Source organism: Lutra lutra, chromosome 11 (genome assembly GCF_902655055.1).
Source record: "Lutra lutra chromosome 11, mLutLut1.2, whole genome shotgun sequence".
Classification (NCBI taxonomy): Eukaryota; Metazoa; Chordata; class Mammalia; order Carnivora; family Mustelidae; genus Lutra; species Lutra lutra.
Window position 1 is genome coordinate 61355467 of NC_062288.1, and position 21705 is coordinate 61377171.

At 41.2% G+C, this 21705-nt stretch overlaps 1 protein-coding gene across 1 annotated transcript in view; it reads left to right on the top strand.

Annotated features, from left to right (window-relative positions):
- The window catches only part of CHN2 (chimerin 2), a 295574-nt gene that overhangs the window by 170794 nt on the left and 103075 nt on the right, over positions 1-21705 (top strand). Inside the window, exons 4-6 of the mRNA XM_047694769.1 lie at positions 14258-14289; positions 18375-18488; positions 20475-20760. Of these exons, the coding sequence (XP_047550725.1) occupies positions 14258-14289; positions 18375-18488; positions 20475-20760 (432 nt within the window). The remainder of the gene's footprint in view (positions 1-14257; positions 14290-18374; positions 18489-20474; positions 20761-21705) is intronic.

The following is a 21705-nucleotide window of genomic DNA, read 5'->3' on the forward strand; positions in this document are numbered from 1 at the left end:
AGCTTACTAGGAAATACATCCCCTAAAAGAGTTGAATTAATGGGTAGAGAGAGGGATGAATAAATAAGTAGGTCATAAAGCAGGTACAGCAGATATTATAGAACCTAAGTGGTGTGTATGAGTGTTTTCTGTAAAAGGTGTCAGTTTTTCTGTATGTATGAACATTGTCGTACTAAAAGGTCAAGAAGCAAAAACAAAGATTGTTTGTGCAAGAAGAGCAATGGCTGGATGGGCTCTGGCCCAGGGAACAAAAACAACGTCTTGGGTGCACAGCCCTGAACAGCCCAAGCATGTCTCATGGCAGGGCTGTTGGAAGCACCATAAAGCTAGCTCAAGGATTTGTAATGTGGACTAATTCACCAGAAAAAGAATTCAAAAGCAAGGATATTTATTAATAAGGCACTTCCACTCTTATTTGTTACCATATGGGGAATTATTTTGGGGGGGGGGTGCCTCTTTCAGAAATGCTTAATTAGGCAGTTTTTTAAAATAATAGAGAACAGACTTCCAGATTTTATGGCATCATCACCATATAGAGGCATGAGTATTGGACCTGAAATCAGTGAGTGTGTTTCCTAAATCTGCTGTTAGCCCTGGGTAGGACTGTGAGCAAGCTAATTTACCACTCTGAACTGCAGCTTTCTTGTCTATAAGAAGGAGGCCAAGATACATATTCTACCTTCCTGTAGGAGAACAAATGTTAAAAGCATTCTGAAGGCCCCACTGATCCCATCAGACAATGAGTTCTCAGTCAGGGTGATATTAACCCCAAGGGTGAGGGGGGAACATCCATTCTTAAGGGAGTACACTCTTCTACTGTGTAAGCACAGATCCACATATAGAACATAAACAGATATATAGTCTATCTGTAGTACTAAAATCCCATTTGGGAGAGATGATTAGAAGGAAAAAATGTATAACAGCTCCAAAGAAAGATTATAATGCAAAAATGATTGAAGACATTTTGCTAGACAGTCTTTCATTTCTACCACCTCCTTAGTTCTGTCTGCCTTTCAGGTGTATTAATTTTATTCATCAGTTGGAACACATGCATTTGAATACTTATACTGAATACTTACATTTAAATATGTTTACTCTAGAAGGAGAGAGAGAAAAAAAAAACCGAGGAGAAGAAAGAGAATGATGGGCATTCTTTGCCTTTTCCAAAGGACATACAGGACCACTTAATTCAAACACTATTTAGTTCTGAAAGGAGTTTACTAACAAGAATGAGGAATTAAATGAATATACTCATCCAATCTTTTTTCCCCCTAGAAATTTAATAGAAGCATTAAGTTTTCCTTGATTTGATTCAATTCTATTGGGTACTTCAAGCTTTTTGAACCTAAGAGGTATTTGGAGAATTTAAAAAGAGTTTCAAGAAGAATAATGAAGACGAATTAAGGATTGGAAATAAGATCTATTTTAAAAAGTTAAAAGAACAAGAATTATTTAGTGGGAGGAAGAACAAGCAATTAGGTGACATGGAGATGGCTTTTAATAGTGGAAACCTTATCCTATAGAGAATAGTCTTAGGTTTTCATCTGCACCAAAGACAAAAGGAAGGGGGAAAATGTATTTTGAAGCAAAAAAGAATATGAGGTGGATGTTAACCTAAAATTTCTATCCATAATTAAGTCCTGAATTTTGATTCTCTTTTAAGAGATTTTTTAAAAATACGGTGTTGGTGTGTAGGACGTATCAGGACAATGGACAGATGGACCCATCATGTTTGATTCTCCTGCCCTGGTGGGAGGCCGGCCAGCCAGTCTGGCCAATATGGCTGACCTCCGTGGGATTTGATTTGATTGGGGGAAAGAGCCTTTTTATGTGGAGCTGTGGCTTCAGGATGCCAGAGGATGAATACAAAGTCCTAGCCAACAGTGCTAGGGCAAAGTCAGAGCAGTATACCTAACTGGGTTGTCCACATAAGGATGGCTCAGGGTGGGTGGTGGGGGCCAACATAGAAAGCCAAGAAATGAGTGCCAGGGAAGATGTAGCAAGGAGGACTGGGTCAAAATGAGCTGTTGAGAAGATGCTCTGGGCCAGCTAGAGAGATGAGTACCATCCATGGGTAGACTTCTGGGTGTCTTGGAAGCCTACAGCGAGAAAATCCACATAGACTGGATCAAAATCCATGTAGACTGGTTCAAAATCAATATAGAAGTCTTCTCTTAGAGAGAATCAATATAGAAATCAAAATCAATATAGAAGCTTCCAGGAAGGTATTCATCCTCTCCATGTTTTGGAACTGCTGCCCAAATTTGTGCTTCCCAGTACTGATATGCGTGTCAGAATGCCCTGTGGAGCTCGGTAAACCTTACAGCCACCCTGGCTCCAGCCTTGGAGATTGGGATTTAATAGGAATATCACTTAGGATTCTGTTGTAAGCAATAGAAATCATTTCTGCCTTAATTTAGAGGGAAAAAGAGGATAGGGTATGGGAGGAGTTGGAAGGATATGAATAAATTACCTTAATAGAAGGAGAGCTTAACAAAGGGCTTTGAGAAGAATGTGTGAAGCAGGACTTCTCCAGGGATCCAGGAAATAGGACTGATGCACTTCCAGGCTGTGCACTGTGATGGCTGGAGGTCTGAGCCCCAGGATAATATAGTCTGCTTTTCTATTCTGCTTCTCTATATCTCAATTCATCCTTTGGAAATGGCTGTAATAGATCTTACTTACTGGATAGTCATGAGGATTGAATGGGTTAATATATGTAAAGAAAGTGCTTACGATAATGTCTTGGCACAATAAAAGTTCTTAATAACTATTAGAAATTATAACTATTGTTGTATTGTTGCATGCATGAGAATCAACCCCAGCAGAGCTGTCTTGCAGATAGTCAGTTACTTCCATTGAAGCAGAGCTCTGTGCAAGATACCAACGCAACAGAGAAAGACGGGAGCCTTTCCCTCAAAGAGTTCACTTCTAGAGGTCATAAAGACCAACAATCCCAATTCCACTAAGATTATGGCCCTCACTCGGGCCTTTAGTTCAAAGGGAGGATAGGAAACAATACCTCGGCTGGTTAGAGGCAGCCAGGAAAGACTTTTCCAAGATGGCAGCATTTTACCTCTTATTTATTTATTTTACATTTATTTATTTATCCACTTATTTATTTTTGTTGAAGTAGAGTTAACATACTATGTTACATTAGTTTCAGATGTATAATACAGTGATTCAACAAGTTCATACACTATGCTATGCTCACCACAAATGTAGATACCGTCTTTTACCATACAGCACTGTTATAATACAATTGCCTGTATTCCCTGTGCTTTACCTTTATCCCCATGAGTTATCCTTCATAACCAGAAGCCTGTATCTCCCACTCCCCTTCACCCACGTTATCCATCTCCCCACCTCTGCAACCATCAGCTTGTTCTCTGTATTTATGGATCAGTTTCTGCTTTTTGTTTATTCATTTTTTCTTGTTTTATAGATTCCACACGTAAGTGAAATCCTGTAGTATTTGTCTTTCTCTGTCTGACTTATCTAACAAAGTACCCAGGTTATTGTCGCAAATGGCAAGATCCCATTCTTTTTTATGACTAATATTCCACTGTGTATATATAATAGATACATTGTGTGTGTGTGTGTGTGTGTGTGTGTGTGTGTGTGTGTGTGTGTGTGTGTATCACACAGGAAATAACAAGCATAGCCAAGGATATGGAGAAAAAGGAACCCTCATCCACTATTGGTGGGAATGCAACCTGGTGTGGTCACTGTGAAAAACAGAATGGAGGTTCCTCAAAAAATTAAAATTAGAATTACCATACAATCCAGGAATTCCACTACTCGGTATTTACTCAAAGTATGTAAAAACACTAATTTGAAAAGATACATGTACCCCTATATTTATTGCAGCATTATTTACAATAACCAAGATTGAAGCAGTCCAAGTGTCCATCGACTGATGAATGGATAAAAAAGATGTGTATATACACAATGGAATATTACTCAGCCATAGAAAGAATGAAATCTTGCCATTTGCAACAATGTGGATGGATCTAGGAGGTGTAATGATAAGTGAAATAAGTCAGTCAGAGAGACAGATACTGTATGATTTCACTCACATGTGGAATTTAATAAAACAAACAAACAAATACTATTAAATATAGAAAACTGGTGGCTGCCAGAGGAGAGGTGGGCGGTGGATAGGCGAAATAGAGGAAGGGGATCAAGAGTACATGTATTGTGATGAGCCCTGAATGATGCAGAGTTGCTGAATCATTATATTGTACACCTGTAACTAATAGAACACTACATGTTAATTATACTTGAAAAATAAATAAATAAAAAAGACAGTTTCCCTCTTATTTTTAAGATCAGTGAGATTTTGCCAGGTTAAGGCATAGATGGGTTGGAGAGCAAGTATTAGAATTCCAAGCAGAGGAAATATCCTGTCCAAAGAATGATCGGAATGTATGACCAAACAGGATGTGTTTCAGAAACTAGAAGGATCTCTGTGGCAGGAACATAAAGAATTGGGGAAGAAGGATGTGGAGGGCAAGAATGTATGTGTTGCTCAGGACATATTTTGGATACACAAGCTAGACCATGCTGGGAAAATCCTGTCTGTCATTCATTTATTCATTCAACAAATGAGCACCTACCATGTGTCAGCTCTGTTCTAGACTCTGGGGATAATAGCAATAAGCAAAAGATAAAAGTTTCTATCCTTGTGTAGTTTCCACTTGAAAGAGAAAGATTGGCAATAAACACGCAAGTAAAATACATAGTATCTCAGATGAAGACAAGTGTCATAGGAAAAATGCAGAAAAGAGAGAAGGAGTATGCCAAGGTGAAGAGGTACCACTTTTAAGTAGGGCAGTTTGGGATAGACTCACTGAGTTGTGTAGGTTTGACTGCTTGGCAATGGGGAGCCATTGAAGAATTCTGAGCAGAGAACTTAATGAGATTTGCATTTTCTGACTTTAGTCTGAAAGACAGATTGGAGGTGGTAAAAACATAGACAGAAAAACCTGTAAGAAGACTATTTCAGTGGTTCGGGTGAATAGATAGCACAATGGACATGGAAACAAAGAGACCATTTCAAGAGTAAGGAATTCCATACCATGGGCAGGATTTAGTGGTATAGTACACATGGGACTGGGAGAGAGGAAGGAATCTGGGATGTCAGTTTCAAGCTTGGGCACTAGGTAGATGGTTCTCTGGTGGTACCATTCAGAGGGATGAAGAATAAAGGCAATTGGCCATGACATGTGATAAAAGATCTGCTCCTAACAGTCAGCTTCTGCAGGTCTCCAGAATGGGCACTTTTAGGAATCTAACAATTTGGGAGTCAACCTACTTATTTATTTTAGCAGAATCAATGTTTTTCCTGAGTGCATCACCTCTGTTGTCCCCTGGACAATTCCCCTCCTTTTGGTGTTAAAAAAAAGACTATGGACTTTAGCATCTATCTTATGTTGGTTTGGATCTCCTCTCCATGCCACTAGATGGTTTTCAGGTAATCCAGCCATATGGGCTTTTCTCTCCTCATCTGTAAAAAGGGACTATCAATTGTTGTGTGACTTGCCTTTTGGGACAACTGTAGCACACATACTAAAGCTCCTCCTCTGATCCTCCCAAGCCCTAAGTCAGTGTCAGTAGGTCTGAACCTGAACAAGGCCAGAGCTGGGAACAAAGGGCTAATGTGCGAGGTGGGATATTTGAATGTGTGTGTCTGGTTGTTGTTGCCCTGCCGTTATTTTTCAAATCCAAACACAGCTACTTTGGGTAATTCATCCTCGTCTTTTATGATGAATATTTTGTATGGTTGCTTATATAATGAAACTTCAGGACACCACTGAGGCATTGGACAGCCAGCCATTCAGCTCCCTCGGGCAGACTTCCTCTGTGACCGAGGGATCCATGTGTAGTGCGAGTTTTGTTTCCAACCCAGTGATCAGGGCAGAGTTTCAAAGGAACATGCTGTGAGGCATGAAATCCCACAGCAGTAAGGGATTTAAACATTAGTTCACATGTATGCGTAGCATGGATGGTTACTCCCCCAAAATAAATTTTTTTCTTAATGTTTTCTGTATTTCACGCTGTTTACAATATTTTCAAAGGGGAAGGGGAGTTTCCTTCTTTATGTTACTAAGATATTGGTCCGTTCAGTTTGGTATTTACCTGAGTTATTTCTCTGAGTAGTTGGAAGTGTCAATCTTTTCTTAAAAACTACTATTATAAATGATTAGTGTTCTCATAAGTAAATATCTCCTCTTATCTTCCTTTTAATTCACTTTATGTTTTTAAAGTATTGACTGCTTGTTTATATTTTGGTCCAACAAATTTTTTTGAATAACCTTTCTTGGGAATGCTCAAGGTTTCAAAGTTCCTTTTTGTCTAAAACAGGGTTTCTCAGGCTCTTCACCATGAATGTTCTAGCTAGGATAATTCTTTGTTGTAGAAGTGGGTGAGGGCTATTCTGTGCATGCAGGATTTTACCAACATCCCTGGACTCTACCCACTACGTGCCGGTAGCACCCTTCATTCATGACAATCAAAACTATCTCCAGACATTGCCAGATATCCTCTGGGGAACAAAAACATCACCCACCCTCCCAGTTGAGAACCCCTCGTCTAAGAAAGATCTTTTGCTTCTTATTTGTTCTAATATTATCACCGATTTTTACATCACAATTCCTGGAAAAATCTGAAGGAAAAAAAAAGAGACAGAAAACAAACCAAATGATGGGAACTGCTCTGTTCCCAAGCACCCCTAATCTCATATACTGTGTACGTCTATAAATTAGCGGAATATTTACGCCAGGTTATTAAAGTGCTTGACTTGGATCTACTTACAGAACTTTGGAAAGCCATTGGTAACCTTTTAAGGAGGTTTATTACAGAAAGACCGGCCGGTAGATATTTTTATAACACATTGAAATCAAGACAGGAAAAAATTTGCCCCACCAGTGCCCCATCAGAATTCTAGAAGCCTTAAAGTAATGCCATAAGGAGAAAGAAGGCCTTCGATTCTAGATGAAAAGAAACAGGAGATTTTAAAGTTTGCTCAATTTTCATTCTATACTATGCACTTTGACTACAAGAGTATAAATCTCAGTACTCACATTTTCTTTCTGTCTTTTTCAATGGGGAACTTTGATTTTTAATTAGAAGGAAATTATCCATATTTTTTTCTGGATAAAATTGCCCAATATCACCAATATAAATCCCCCCATCAAAGCCTTTTCTTCTGAACTTGATCTGTATCTCAAAAAATTCAGCAGTCTAACTGCCCCGAATAGGAGGTTGCTAAATTGGGTTTTAAAATTATTTCTATTAAGTAAAAACTTAACATATACCAGCTGCTGAGGGATTATAAAAGCTTTGTTTTCTCAATAATTGGAAACCTTGTTTACAGAGGACTCACAATATCCTTTAAATGTCTTTGTGTTGAATATAAAAGAACTTGTGTTTATCTAGGCAATGATAATCTGACTATAAAGAAAACCCATTTAAGGATTATGCTTCCTGTCTCTCACCATGCAGCTGTCACCCTACTGTTCTCTCAAGCTTTGCAAAATGCTGAGAATTACTCCTTAAAATTAGAAGAATAAATTGGAAAACAAACCAGGTAGCTGGGAATACAGAAAATTTTAAATTACAGGGGAATAGTTGAGAGACCCAAAGTATCACTACATGTAGGCAAATTTATGACAAATTCTCGTTCGTTAACTCGTTGACAGAACTCAGTTCTTTCCAAAGAGATTTTAGAGTGTTCAATCCTGGCAGAGTACAGTTTAGGACAATCCAGGTAATCTACTATCTATCCAAAGTGGAGAACTGTGTGCCGGGCCACAAAGGCATCCGTATTGGTTGGTATATACTCCAAGGAAGCTGGGAATCATGGTCGTTCAAGGTGTCTATGCTGGGTCTGAAGCCCCTTACTAGCTCCGTGACCTCAGGCTGGTTATTTAGCAGCTGCCTGCAAAATAATAGCACTCACTTACCTCATAGGGTTGTTGGGGGACTTCAATGAGATGTGAAAGCGTAAAGACAGTTGCTTGGCACAGGGTAGGCACTGTGTAAATGCTAACCTGTTACCACAATGTTCCCAGCCTTACAGTTCTTTACATGCATTATCTCATCTGAGCTTTATTAAAATAGTACATTTTAATAACTCTGATTTTATTGGAAATTAAGGAAAATGAGATGCAAAGCAGTTTAATAACCTACTTAGGGTCACACAGCAATTGAATTGACACCAGGCCTCTGCCTTCATAGTCTCTGCCTCATTCTGCAAACATGTAATGAGCACAGGCATCCTTTGCTCTCCAAACACTCGCTATCAGAATATCTGCTGTAATAACTCAACAGAAAGTTTTAGCCAAAATCATTCTCCCAGCTAAAAACGTGCTATTAACAAGTTCTCATCTGGTATGATGAGTTCTCCTGTGCACAGCAGCTTCTCAGCCTTTCCTGTGCACATGACTCCCCTTCTGAAATGCAGATGGTGCTTTTCTAGCTAGCTCCAAGGTGAAGCCAGTGCTGCTGGTCCTAGGATTACACTATGAGGAGCAGGGAACTAGGAGGTGGAAGGGGACTTCTCGAGTATCTCTGTTGTCCTGATTGACCTGGTTTTGTGTTTAAGCACATTGCACATGATATCCATAATTCTCCCCACTTTTCCCCCAGGGGATTAGCCCTTTGGTGTTTGTTGAGGCCAGATACCAGGGAGCACTGCTAATGCGGGTCTAACCCAGAAAGTCTATTTTTTTTTTTTATAGTACCTGTTCAGTATAGGATAATGAGGTTCCTTCCTATTATCTTCAGCAGTGGATACACACCAATATACCTGTTAATTACTCCCTTGAGTGTTAAACAATTACGGAATTGGGCTTTAAATATTTTATAGTAGGCAGAAATCCTTATCAGATTGTTATATAATTATTGAAAGGCATTTAAGTAATATTTGGGAAATCAGTACTTTTGAATAAATTACTTTTTTCTATTTAAAATAATGGGATATAGGCTCTTGCTGTTTGACACATTTTTAAGAGCGGATCAAATTCAGAGAACTACACTCTTTCTGTGCCAGACCAGAGGCAAAATCCTGGGAGTGTCGTGATGGTGCGGGCCAAAACTGCTGCTTTGAAAAACTCATAAAGTAGAGAAGAAATGGGCAAGTATGTATTTAAAATATAAAAAGCTGGGAGAGCACAGTAAAGAATGGGCCTAATGTAACCGTGTATGTTAATTCTACTTAAATTAAAAATTTTAAAATAAATAATTAAAAAAAAAAAAAAAAAGACTGGCCTAACTTTTCTTCCTGGGCAGGGAGGCTCTTTCTGGATACCAGAAATAGCTATTCATCATTGAACTGCTTTGTGTCCCAGCCGCGGCTACAAGCATGTAGCTTGTAACGTATTTACTCATTAAATTATTACAACCACTCAGTGAGACAGGTGAACCACTTTTATTATCATGCCCATTTTAAAGATGAGAAAAACAAGGAATGGAGATAAGTACTTGCTGATGGATACACAGATTTGGCATCAAAGCCAGACAGCCTGAGTCTAGAGCCTGCCCTTCCAAATTGCACGTGATCTGCCCCTATTTTATTAAAAGGAAGCTCAGGATCTTAAAATAAGGACATATGGAAAACAGAAGACATATTGGAGAGAGCGAATTATGGAACCGTGAGTAACTCTGTTTGATTGTAGCATAGGATGAATGTGGGCTGATGAGACCCTTAGCAGGAAGCTGTAACATTTGCATTGGCTGTAGATAAGTAGGAACGTGGTGTGTGGAGGGCGTGAACAGGACTAGACAGGACTAAAACCATTTTCAGTAGTCACAGTACTGGCAATATATCTGAGGTGTGACTATAAAGTCATAAAATAGATTTTACTTTAATACATGTATTATGTGAGTGTGGTCCCTTTCCAATCCATCATCTTGGGAAGCCATGTTTTATTTCTGCTGAGGTCCCATTGCTCAGAGCATGTTGGGAATGTCTCCTGTAAAATATCTTCAGAACAGAACGTAGTGCAGATTTTATTATCTAAGGATCATGCCTCATTTTTGTCTCATATGTATTTCCTAGTTGGATCACTTCCCTTTTTACTGAATTTGGCTCTGAATAACTTCTTCCTGTTAGCTGAAATAACAGCCACTCTCAACTCAAAAAACAGATATATTGTTTCCATATACTGGTGATTCTGACTTTAGTATACACTTAAATATTATCTAGGGACTTTATCAAATAACACATCCCAGCAACCCCCATCAGTAATTCTGATTCAGTTGGTCTGAAGGAGGAAGTAGTAGTAGATTCCTAATCTGTAATCTTTAATAAGTATTCTGAAGTTTCTGTTTTGAATGACCAGACTTTGAGAAAGACAACTGTAGGGGCACCTGGGTGGCTCAGTCTATTAGGCGGCTGCCTTTGGCTTAGGTCATGATCCCAGGGAGGGACCCGGGATCAAGCCCTGCATTGGGCTCCCTGCTCTGCGGGGAGTCTGCTTCTCCTTCTCCCTCTGCTCTTCCCCCCATCCCCATTCATGTTCTCTCTCTTGCTCTCACTCACTCTCTCTAAAATAAATAAATAAAAATTCTTAAATTAAAAGAGAGAGAGAAAGAGAGACAGCTGTAAGGATATTCAAGAGAAAACATGGTAAGCTTTAAGAAAGTTCCAGAAGGGGCACCTGGGTGGCTCAGTGGGTTAAAGCCTCTGCCTTCAGCTCAGGTCATGACCTCAGGGTCCTGGAATCGAGCCCTGAATCAGGTTCTCTACTCAGCAGGGAGCCTGCTTCCCCCACCCCCTCTCTGCCTGCCTCTCTGACTACTTGTGATCTCTATCTGTCAAATAAATAAATAAGATCTTTAAAAAAAAGGTTTCAACTATGAAAAAATAAGACAGTTCTAAAAGAGAAACTCCAAAATGTTATGGTCAACACTGGCATCAGTGGCAAGTATTGCCTACCTTGGGTGGGGGGGACTGTTCTCCCTTACATGATGCTTATACAGAATAAAATCTTCAATTATATTTTTTAAAAGAATCTGCATGTTTACACTACATAGACCAAATTCACCTGTGCTTCGGGAAGACCCATTTCATGTGTTTGTTTGTTCACTGATCATCTGTTTGGTGTTCTTCCATAAAGAGAGGTGTTCCTTTCTGAACCAGGTAGATCATCTAAGGATCTAGTATTTTAGGGTTCAGCAATATATCTACAAGTTATTGGGTTGTTTTGTTTTCTTAAAATGATGGGCTTCTTCCACTTCTTAGAGTTGGAGCACTAAATCCCAAGAGCAAGCATTGCAGATCCCGTTTCTGTTAGTCTTCTCCCATGGTGACCAGGTTCACCAAAGTGATGGGCTGTCCAACTCCAGCTCTTGTCCTGAGATAATCAGTGGCAGAAATGCTCCAGAACCAACCTTCCTTCATGTTTGGGATTTGTTGTTTTTGTCCCTTGCTGAATCCATGTGACTCCCTAAGTTAGCCTTCTATTTTTTTACCAAGTTCTTGATTTATTTTAACAAAGATAATTTTCAGTGAGAATGTGAGAAGAGCTTCTGAGCTGCCTTTCTTTTTGTCAGCTGTCTTCTGTCTTATTCACTGAAGAGAATCTCGTACAATTGGAAACTGAAATTCAGTGCTCTGTCTTCTTTAATCAATCCACATTTTACAGGCTGGTCCTGATTCTGCTGGTGGCTGACACAGAGCCATACCTGGGCACAGAGTCAGGCTTTCTCTGGGCATCGCTGGGTCACAGTGTAGAGGTTACCAATCTATCTAGTCAGGTCCTTTATTTCTGGGAGCCCTGACACTCAGCTTGTCTGGATCTGAGGATCCAATATTAGCCGCCTTGAAAACATGTGGATGTTCTATGATTTTTCTAGGGCCATTTAACTTAATTTAAGCTCCTGACTGGTTAAAAGCTTAGTGAAGTATGGAGAGAGAGACTATGTTTAGAGCCCTGTGAGCAAAAAGTTTAGGAAAAGAATAGGATTTTGTTTGTTTTTGGTTGTTTTAATCCCAGCCCCTATTTCTCTCATTTTAACAAGGACGACTATATCATCTTAAACTGTCCTCTAGACAGAATCTTACTTGGTACCCCTCAAGGCACCATAAATACTGACTTTTCTATTTGAGGGCCTATGTTAGATTTCTCCAGTTGGTTTCCTCCTGCTCCAAATGCAGAACACTCCTTAGCGCCTCAGATCTCTCCTCTCCACACCTGTGAGTTTATTGTTTCATTAACGACAACAGGGCTGAAGACGGAGCCCTGAACATCGTAAGCATGCTGCATATTTTTATGACTGATTAATGAACTGAAAGCAATCCGGTGTCTTCTTGGGAATGAAATTCAACATTCATTAACTACTTACTTGTACGCCAGGAGTTAGTAGTAAGTTCTATCTTCCATGCTGTCCATCTTGGAAGTCGGATGAATTATTCTTCCCTTTCAGGGAGATAAGAGGAGAGACGCGGGGAATGGGGCTGGGAGCTTCACCCAGATTTGCAAGTGTGTTTTATGGCTCAGCCAAAAAGATAGAGATAAAGTTGTCTTTATATATAGGGAATCATTTCAAAGAAATGGATTATTGACTCTCAAAGATTGGAGAGCTATCTTACCCATCATTTATTATTTACTTCTACTGACTTTTCTAGTTTAAATTTCTTCTGTGGCATGTTGGTGTTGCAGACACATATCTACAGTATCATAAAAGTAAGAAAGAACTTTGAAAGCTAAGAGAATGATACATGGCGAAATATTTGATTCCTATTAAAAAGCTTACCAGCGTGTAGAGTGATGAAACACATCAGATAACGAGATGTCTTTTACACACTTTGTGCTTCTAGTAATGATACTATTTAGATCTTCCTTTGTAAATGACACTGAGCAGACTTCAAACCTTGAAGATAAAGAGTTATGAATACCCCCTCTTGGTTCAGTGCTTTTCAAGTGTAAAATGCACAGAAGAGTGAACATATATTCAGATGTGTCTAGATGATGAGTTTTATGCCAGTGAGCCTTGTCCAAGGCAGGCCTGTGAATATGTTCCTCGACTCCCCCTTTCTGAGCCTCTTCCTCTGCTCCAGGGCTCTTGACTGTCCTCTCAGATCCTCAGCATACTTTGGAGGGTGGAGGGAGCCAAGAAACTGCCCAGTACCTTAAAATTCCACCGCTGTGTCTGTGAGTCCTGCTGAGAGAACTGCCCATTTAACTGTGGACAGAAATGACTATAAACGAAATGGCTGCCAGACCCCCATTTACTCTAGTAAATAAACATAAGCTTGCTGCCGTAACCCTCAGTGAGAATCTGTAACTCAGTGGGGCTCCACTATATTTTCAGTGTCCCTGGAGTTAAGTTAGAAGAACAAAAGCTGAGCATAAGAATTCATGTTAATTTCTTACCAATGCTAACACCACGAACACAAAACAAAGTTCTTATGAAAGTAGATTATCATATATATGTGATAAAAATCCAACATGATAATCCCCAAGCTCAAAATGTGATTGAAAAATATTTTCTGGGGGCACCTGGGTGGCTCAGTGGGTTAAGCCTCTGCCTTCAGCTCAGGTCATGATCTCAGGGTCCTGGGATCGAGTTCCGCATCGGGCTCTCTGCTCTGCAGGGAGCCTGCTTCCTCTTCTCTCTCTCTCTGCTTGCCTCTCTGGCCACTTGTGATCTCTCTCTGTCAAATAAATAAAATCTTTAAAAAAAAATATTTTCTGGGATGCTTATGATTTTTAGTCAAGTCATGAATCTTGTCCTCTGTATCTTGTACCTCTGGTGTCAAGTGAATGTCAGACCATTCACCATTTGCTTAAAAATAAGGATATCAATGTTATCTGGAAAGAGACCAAATGAAACTTGAAATCCGGGTGCATTTCTTATTTTTATAATAAATACATAATGTAACAGTTGGAGGAAGACTGAAATCAGTGCTTAAGTTTTATTCATTTTATTTTTCAGGATGATGTCTTATAATATCTTTATAAATTTCTTAATATTTTCCTTTGTTTTATTTGAAAATTCTTTTATTGGGTGATCGGGTTTAGGTGGAGAATGAGCCTCATGATTAGAGAAATACAATGATCCTACATCATCCTATCTAAGACAGAGGCATGTGTTGGCTTACTCTGTGTTTTCATGGATCTCAGATTTGGGGAATTAAAACTGTAATAAAATTACTACCAGGATTAGCTATGTTCATTTGAATAGCGTTTTTATCTCTCTGATTTGAATTCAAATGCATTATTAATATTTTTCTCTTTTTTTAATATAGGTGGAGAACAGACCAAAATATTATGGAAGAGAGTATGTATCATGCTATTCTTTGTTTTAATAATGTAATAAGTCATCATTTTTATGTCATTTAAATATTAAATATTAAAAATCTTCTAATATATAGTCTTCATCAAATGTCTACTGTGCAAGCATTTAATAATAAGGATAAATGCAATCAGACCCCTTTGTATTTAATTTTCTTTTTAAGACTCAGGTGCTTGGCTTCCATGAATGTGGGGGGGACGTACTTCCTGCTATAGTTTTCTCCAGTAAAGCAGCCACTGAGCGCCTGGCAAGTATTTGAAACGTAAGGCGGCCTTTTCCATGACTGAGGCTCTGTTAGTATTTTATTTCACTTTCTACCTTGATGACGTATAAACATTTAGTTTCAAAGATTGTAACTCATGTGGCTGAATTCCTTACTTTCCATACTCAGTAAATGCAATAAGAGGAAGCCACCCCTTTCCCCACAGTCTCATAAAACCAAAATAATGTTTTCTCTTGAGTTGGATAGATTAGCCAAATTGCCTCAATACTGTAATGATTACTTCCTCCCATTTCCCGCTTAATTTCAACTCTCGTTTTGTCTTACTTTCTCAGAAACCTACCGTAAAGCAAATATTCATGCTGTAGAAAGCGTTTTCAGTGTCAGGCTGTGGTGGCGTAGCTTACAAAACACAGGCAGAACAACACACACGGGGATCAGGTGCACATCCCTTTCTTCCCACATCCAACCTGGAGGGCTGACGAGCCACAGTCTCTTTCACTTCCACGTCCCATGCTCTCCTAGCCAACCCAAACCTTCTTCCTCTATTCCCTTCCCTATCAGAGCCTCATCTTCGTGATGAATGACCCTCTCCTGTGTCCCAGCCCAGCAGTGACTTCCTAATGGCCACGGCTGCATTTCTGAACTTTCCTTTCTAGCCTTGGGAATTCAGCCAGGACCCTGGAATACATTCTGCCCGGGAGCACCGGCCCCTGCTCTCAGCCATCTCCAAGTCCCTAACTTCTAACCTCGCTAGTTAGGATGCTTTTTCCTTCAGTGTCCTCATTGGAATTTTTGCTCACAGAGAACACAATTAATAAAGAAAAAGAGAAAGGAAAGCCTTCCAAATGGGACACTTTTGCACGTGATTTCCAAAAGGAACTGTATTGTGCATTTTCTTTGCTGCATCAAAATTTTGTTGAATGACCTTTTAGTTATCATTTTCCAATCCCCAGTCCATACAAACTACATAGTGAGAGGACAGCAAAGGAACATTTTCTTAACCACAGAAAAAGGACCGTTTTGCATTAGAGGGAAATTAGCTTAAAAACTTCAGATTCTGTGTTTCTTTTTTTAGAAATTAAAGGCTTTTTGTTCCATTTGAAAAAGAATAAATGCTCTCTTCAGGAAACATAAATGCTTTTTTTTTCCTAGTAGGATTCACAAGAAACTGTTGACAATGGATACCTTTAGGGGAAGAGAGTTTTTACTCCAATGTTTACATTTTTACCTCTTATGTGCCTTTTAACTTTTTAATTTTCCCACTGTGCATCGGTATTACTTTTTTTCTTAAGACGTGAATAAATTAATACCTGCTAATTGGGGGAAATTAGAAAATATATAGGTAGAGAAGGTGGAGAACATCCTCAACTCACCATGAAAAAAATCATTGCTAACTTTCCCCCTTCCTCTTATCCCTTCCGGTGTTTTTCAATGCATGCTTTCTTTCTACAAAGAGGGGATCATAAGATATATATATCATGGATATTTTTAAACCCATGCATAAAGGGGGTGATGAGCCGTGAGCTAGATTCACAGAACTGTAATTTTCTTCTTTTGAACAATTGAATTCAACTTGGTTCTTGACGCTTTATGTCTGCTGCTGTCTATCAGCTATACCATGTCGAGGGAATTAAGGCTGAGCAGTTTTCAGGGTACCTGCCTTTTTGGGGTGTCTGTCCCCCGCAACAATGACCTGGAGGCAAGGGCGTCATGTCCCTGTGTCTTTCACTGTGTGTGCCTCTGTCCTGCTTTGGTCATCCCCTCCCTTGCCCTGGCCAACGGTCAGCTTGTGTCCTGGACAGCACCTCCCGCAAACTTCTCGTGGCACCAGCTCTGACTCCAGTGTGGGAAACTTTCCAATGCCCGGTGCCCCTTCTGCCTCCAACCATGTCCCTGTCACCACACACACACACACACACACACACACACACACTCACACACGCATTCTCTCTCTCACACACTCATACACACGCACACACACACAGCGCACATTTCTCTCTCATGCACACGCACTCTCACACACATGCTCCCTCTCATACACACTCATACACATGCTCTGTCTCTCTCATACACACAGACTCATACATACACAAAATCTCTCTCTCTCTCATAAACACACACACACACATGCTTCCTCTTACACACACTCATACACATGCTCTGTCTCATAAACACACTCACACACATCCTCTCCCCACACACGTCCCCCCGGCCCGGTGCCTGTGAGGATCCCTCAGGTCTCTCTGCCCAGGCCATCAGTCCAGCCCACCTCGTGCTGCACAGGAGGTGTTCCCACAGGTTCCCGGGACTCAGTGGCTACACACCCAGACAAAGCCCCAAATATGTCTGCTCTGGCTCCGGGATCCCCATACATCCATCTGGGATCCATCGGTTCCAGTCCTGAGTCTGAGCTCTGCCCCATTTCCTCCCAGTCTCCCTCCTACAGGAACTGGGGACCCCGATCTCTTTTGGGGGCAGACAGGTTGCTTGTTTGCCACAAGCAGAAAAGTGCTGCTCCAAGATCTCCACGTGTTGGCTCTTGAGATTTAAAACCAAAATATGGAAAGCAGAAAACTTCCTTCTCTCACCCTATCACAGCGTTCGACTTGTGGGAATTGATTTTGGAACTCAAAGCTGCAGCTTCTTCTGGCCTCTCTCCCCTAAGACAAAAGCTTCAGTTTATAAGGTCTACTTGTTAAGAAGGACAGAAGGGAATTAGGAAATAAATATGCAATAGCTGTTTTTCCCCCAAGCTATTATCATACTACATTCATCCTCACTTCATTTTCACATTCCTGGGAGAGAAGTCCAAAATTTGTCTAGCCAACTCCCACGCTCTCACCCCCTTTCCAGGAAGGCGAAGGGATTCTTTGTCCAGAAAAAACTTCTTCTCTAGTTATTCCCCCAAAGATCTTCAAGCTTGGATAATCCTGGGAAGAGGGTGTTGTCCCCTCTCCCAGAACCCTTGGGTCCCAAAGCAGTGGCCTCACACCCCACCCCACCTCTGCCATCTTCCCCACCAATCCAAACATGGATTGATCAAATCTCTCACAAGTGACAGTAGGGGAGGAGTTGTCTTTGCTTCAAGACAACAGAGAAGGTTCCCCAGGAATCACTGTCCACTCCGTAGGCCTCAGACATATGCCTCCAGAGCGAAGCAGTCATGGGCCAAGCCTGTGTTCTTCCCACATATGCTGTGCACTGTGTTTTCTACATACCTGTGTATTATTTTTAAAATTGCAGAAAAAAATAATAAATGTGATCTTTAAAAAAGAACAATAGATACATTTTTTTCAAACATATCCCTAAGCAATTGCTCTCAACATTAAAAGGAACAGAAGAGTGTTGGTTATAGCTGACTATTGTTTCCAGAGAATGAGCCTCTGAAATTAACAACACCTCGTACCTGAAGAAAGCAAGTTGATAATCAATAGTGTTCATTAGCAATCCAGACAATACATAGTTTCTCTGTTTGAGCTGAGACTAAATTGGTAATTGCTCCTTTGTTATTCCCCATGGTTAAAGAACGAGCCCTAAACTGACCTTTTGTTTTGACTTTAGCTTTCAACTTGAGACCAAAGACAAGAGCAAAAGGCCAGCTGGACTTGGTCTCCGCCTGGTCTCCGGGTGTTCTTTTTCTTTTGCCTACCTGAACACTTCTCATATGTTTGGGTGCTTGCTGAGAAGCGGTTCCAACTGCATCTTTAAGATATATGGTAGCTACTCCCCTCTTCATCCCAGTGGGGGATGGTCGGCTCTAGGTGGCCCCGCCATCTTTGTTAGCCTAGCTCTTGGTGGTGCGTACTTTGTGGTGTGCTGAGAACAAAGATGGTCTGTCTCTCCTCAGGTTTCATGGGATCATCTCCCGGGAGCAGGCAGATGAGCTCCTCGGAGGCGTGGAAGGTGCCTACATTCTCAGAGAAAGCCAACGCCAGCCAGGATGCTACACGTTAGCTCTAAGGTGAACTTGATTCCATCCATTGTTCCTACTGCTCTATAAGTGGCCTTACTTAACTTTTCTCGCATGTTTTTATTGCCGTAAAATATATGTAACATCAAATTTACCATCTTAACCATTTTTAAGTGTGCAGTTCAGTGGCATTAAATACACTGGCAATGCTGTGCATCCATCTTCACTGGGGCTTGGCAGGATTTTTTTGTACATGGTACCCATGTACCCAACTCTGTACCCATTATCCAGTCCCTCCCCATTTCCCTCTACTTATTTTTTATTTTTGCTTTGTTTACAGAGTACCACTAGCATATTAGAGGTTTATACACTTCCTAGGCCACCGATATTATCAGTAGGATGGACACTGAGGCTCTTTTTATGCACATACAGTAAACTGGAGAATTATCTGGAAAGTTAGTGCTCCTGTAGTCACTTCTGCCTAAAACTGAGCCAGCTGAGGAGCAAAGCCTCTGCCTCACTTAGTTCCTGGGAGCCCTTATCAAAAGTCTTCACCTCGGGGCACCTGGGTGGCTCAGTGGGTTAAGCCTCTGCCTTTGGCACAGGTCATGATCTCAGGGTCCTGGGATCGAGTCCCGCATCAGGCTCTCTGCTCAGCGGAGAACCTGCTTCCTCCTCTATCTATCTCTCTGCCTGCCTCTCTGCCTACTTGTGATCTCTCTCTGTGAAATAAATAAATAAAATCTTTAAAAAAAAAAAAAAAGTCTTCACCTCACGTTGCATATGTGTGCCTGGACTGATGTGGAGTTTGTCCATGGGTTCTCTCGGGGTTTAACGTTGACCCAAGGGTCACGCTGACTTCCAACAGCAGTCGTGGCATTCCATGCCAGCAAGCCATCGGAGCAGAGTCCTCATGAGTCTTTTATCACAAAATCCCAAGAATGGAAATCACAGCACCAGAAAAGCATTGCATTTTCTGCATTTTCCTAAACTTGATCAAATATCTGGTGCCATTTGATCCTTATTGCAGTCCCATAAGGTTTGGGGAGAGCATCCAATCCCAGAATCAAAGTGTCTTCTGAAAGCTCATGTATGAACTCTTTGGAATTAGAAAGACCTTTCTCCATAGAAAGAATAATATTAATGGAAACACTTCCCAGGCAAGCCTGCAATGACATATTCCATGTGTCACCTCAACACTGTGGCTGTAGAAGGCAGCTTCCCAAGTTGCACCCAGGGATGGTTTGAACACATCTTAGATGACGTCATTATAAGGAAGTACTTCAAAAGTTAGTAAGCACTCTAGGTAGGCAAAGTCTTTTCCTATCCCCCCAGCCCTCCAGCAGCAGGCACAGGCCGTCCCAGTGGGGAACCAAGCAAAGGCTGTGAGATACAGGACCAAGGCCAAGAGGGTGCAGCCAGTCTAAAGGGGGAGGCCCTTATAGATTAGATCCCTGGGAACCTGGTGGCGGCAGCCACAGAAGGGAGCTTTGCCCAGCTCCCCTCTTCTCTCTTCTGTGGTAGGCACGAGGTGCTCTACTGGTGGTGGTCAAAGATGTCATAAATAAGGGGACATCAGGGCGAGTGATGGTAGCTTCCCCTACAGAGGCAATTGGCAGGTAGAGGGAGTAGTTTTCATCAAGGAAATTTAAAAGTAAAATATTTGTAAACCAGGCTCTACCCTCTCACCTTTACAAATGAGAATGATAAGGACTCAGCAGCCTTACTGATTTCTAGGATCCAGTGACACCATAGGACTGTCTCGTATTAAATCCCACTCCTGCCTCTCTCCAGGGGTATAACCTCAAGCAGGTACCTGATCTCTTCAGATCTCAGTTTTCTTAGCCATAAAACAAGGATAACAATTCCACCTGTCTTAAACTGTCTATGATAATTAAATGCGGGGAGGGTAAAATCATCCCAGGTGCCTAGTTCAGTGCCTGGCATACAATATGAATTCAGAAAGTGTCACCTACTACCTTTCTTCCATGTTCTTACTTCTAACACTGTTGTGATTTCTCCTTCTCTTGGGGGCAGGTTTGGAAACCAGACTTTAAACTACAGGCTCTTCTATGATGGAAAACACTTTGTGGGCGAGAAGAGGTTTGAATCGATTCACGATCTGGTCACAGATGGCTTGATAACACTGTACATAGAAACAAAAGCTTCTGAATACATTTCCAAAATGACAACAAACCCCATTTATGAACACATTGGATATGCCACTCTACTCAGAGAAAAAGTATCCAGGAGGCTGAGCAGGTCGAAAAATGAATCCAGGAAAACAAGCGTTACAAATGAAGAACACACAGCAGTTGAAAAGGTAAGCTACACGCGTGACAGAAATGGTCTCTGCTTTTAATTTACGCTGAATAACTGCTTGGTTAAGTATGTATGTGATTGGCCAGAATGTTGGAAGAGACCCACCCACTCCCAAAGGAATCTAGAATATTCTGCTAGGAGGGATCTTAGAAATCTTCCGGCTCAACTGAGACCCGGAAGTGTGAATTGATTTGCTCAAACTCATACAGCTCGGTTAGGGCTCCACACATGATTATTTGTGGGTTTATTTGGAGTTTGAGAAAAAACACTTCATTAATGTTTTATGATGAAAATAGTCCTTGGTTTTAATTCCATTTGAGGCCTTACCGGCCATCTCTGGGTCCACCTAGCTATGCAAGTACACGGCATTTGTCTCTGCTCCTCTTAGGACTGAGTGACCACGTGTGGAGCACGGTCAGCCTTCCTGAAGGGGGTCTTACCTAGATAACAGCTTTTAGTGACAGATACGGGAGCATTATTGGGGAGAATGGCTATCTCTGGGAGGCTTAAAAGACGGGCTGTCCTTTGCCTCGCTGAGGATTAGAAACTCCTAAGTGGGCAATGTTCAGGCTACATGGGGGTGGCCGGATGTGGTGGGAGAGACCTGATTTTTCTCTCCAGTAGCTGTTTATTGGAAAAGCACCATCACAGTTTGCTAGCAGATTCTTTGGATGTGCCCCTTTAGGAACCATCTGCTTTGCCTGGTCCTATGTGTTTTCCGCTGAAAGAAAGTGACAGCCAGTCCTACCGGTCAGCCCCCACTGAGCCCAGTGTCGAAGGCAAGATTAGACTGGGACAGATATAAATAAGGGGGGGGGGGTTGCAGAATGGTGGGCAATGCTCCTTCTGGTGATCACTAATCCTTAATTCAACCGGAACAGTGCCCCCACCCTCCCCTGTTGTCCAGTGTGAGCATAAAGCAAAGGAACCTCAGGGTGACTGGCTC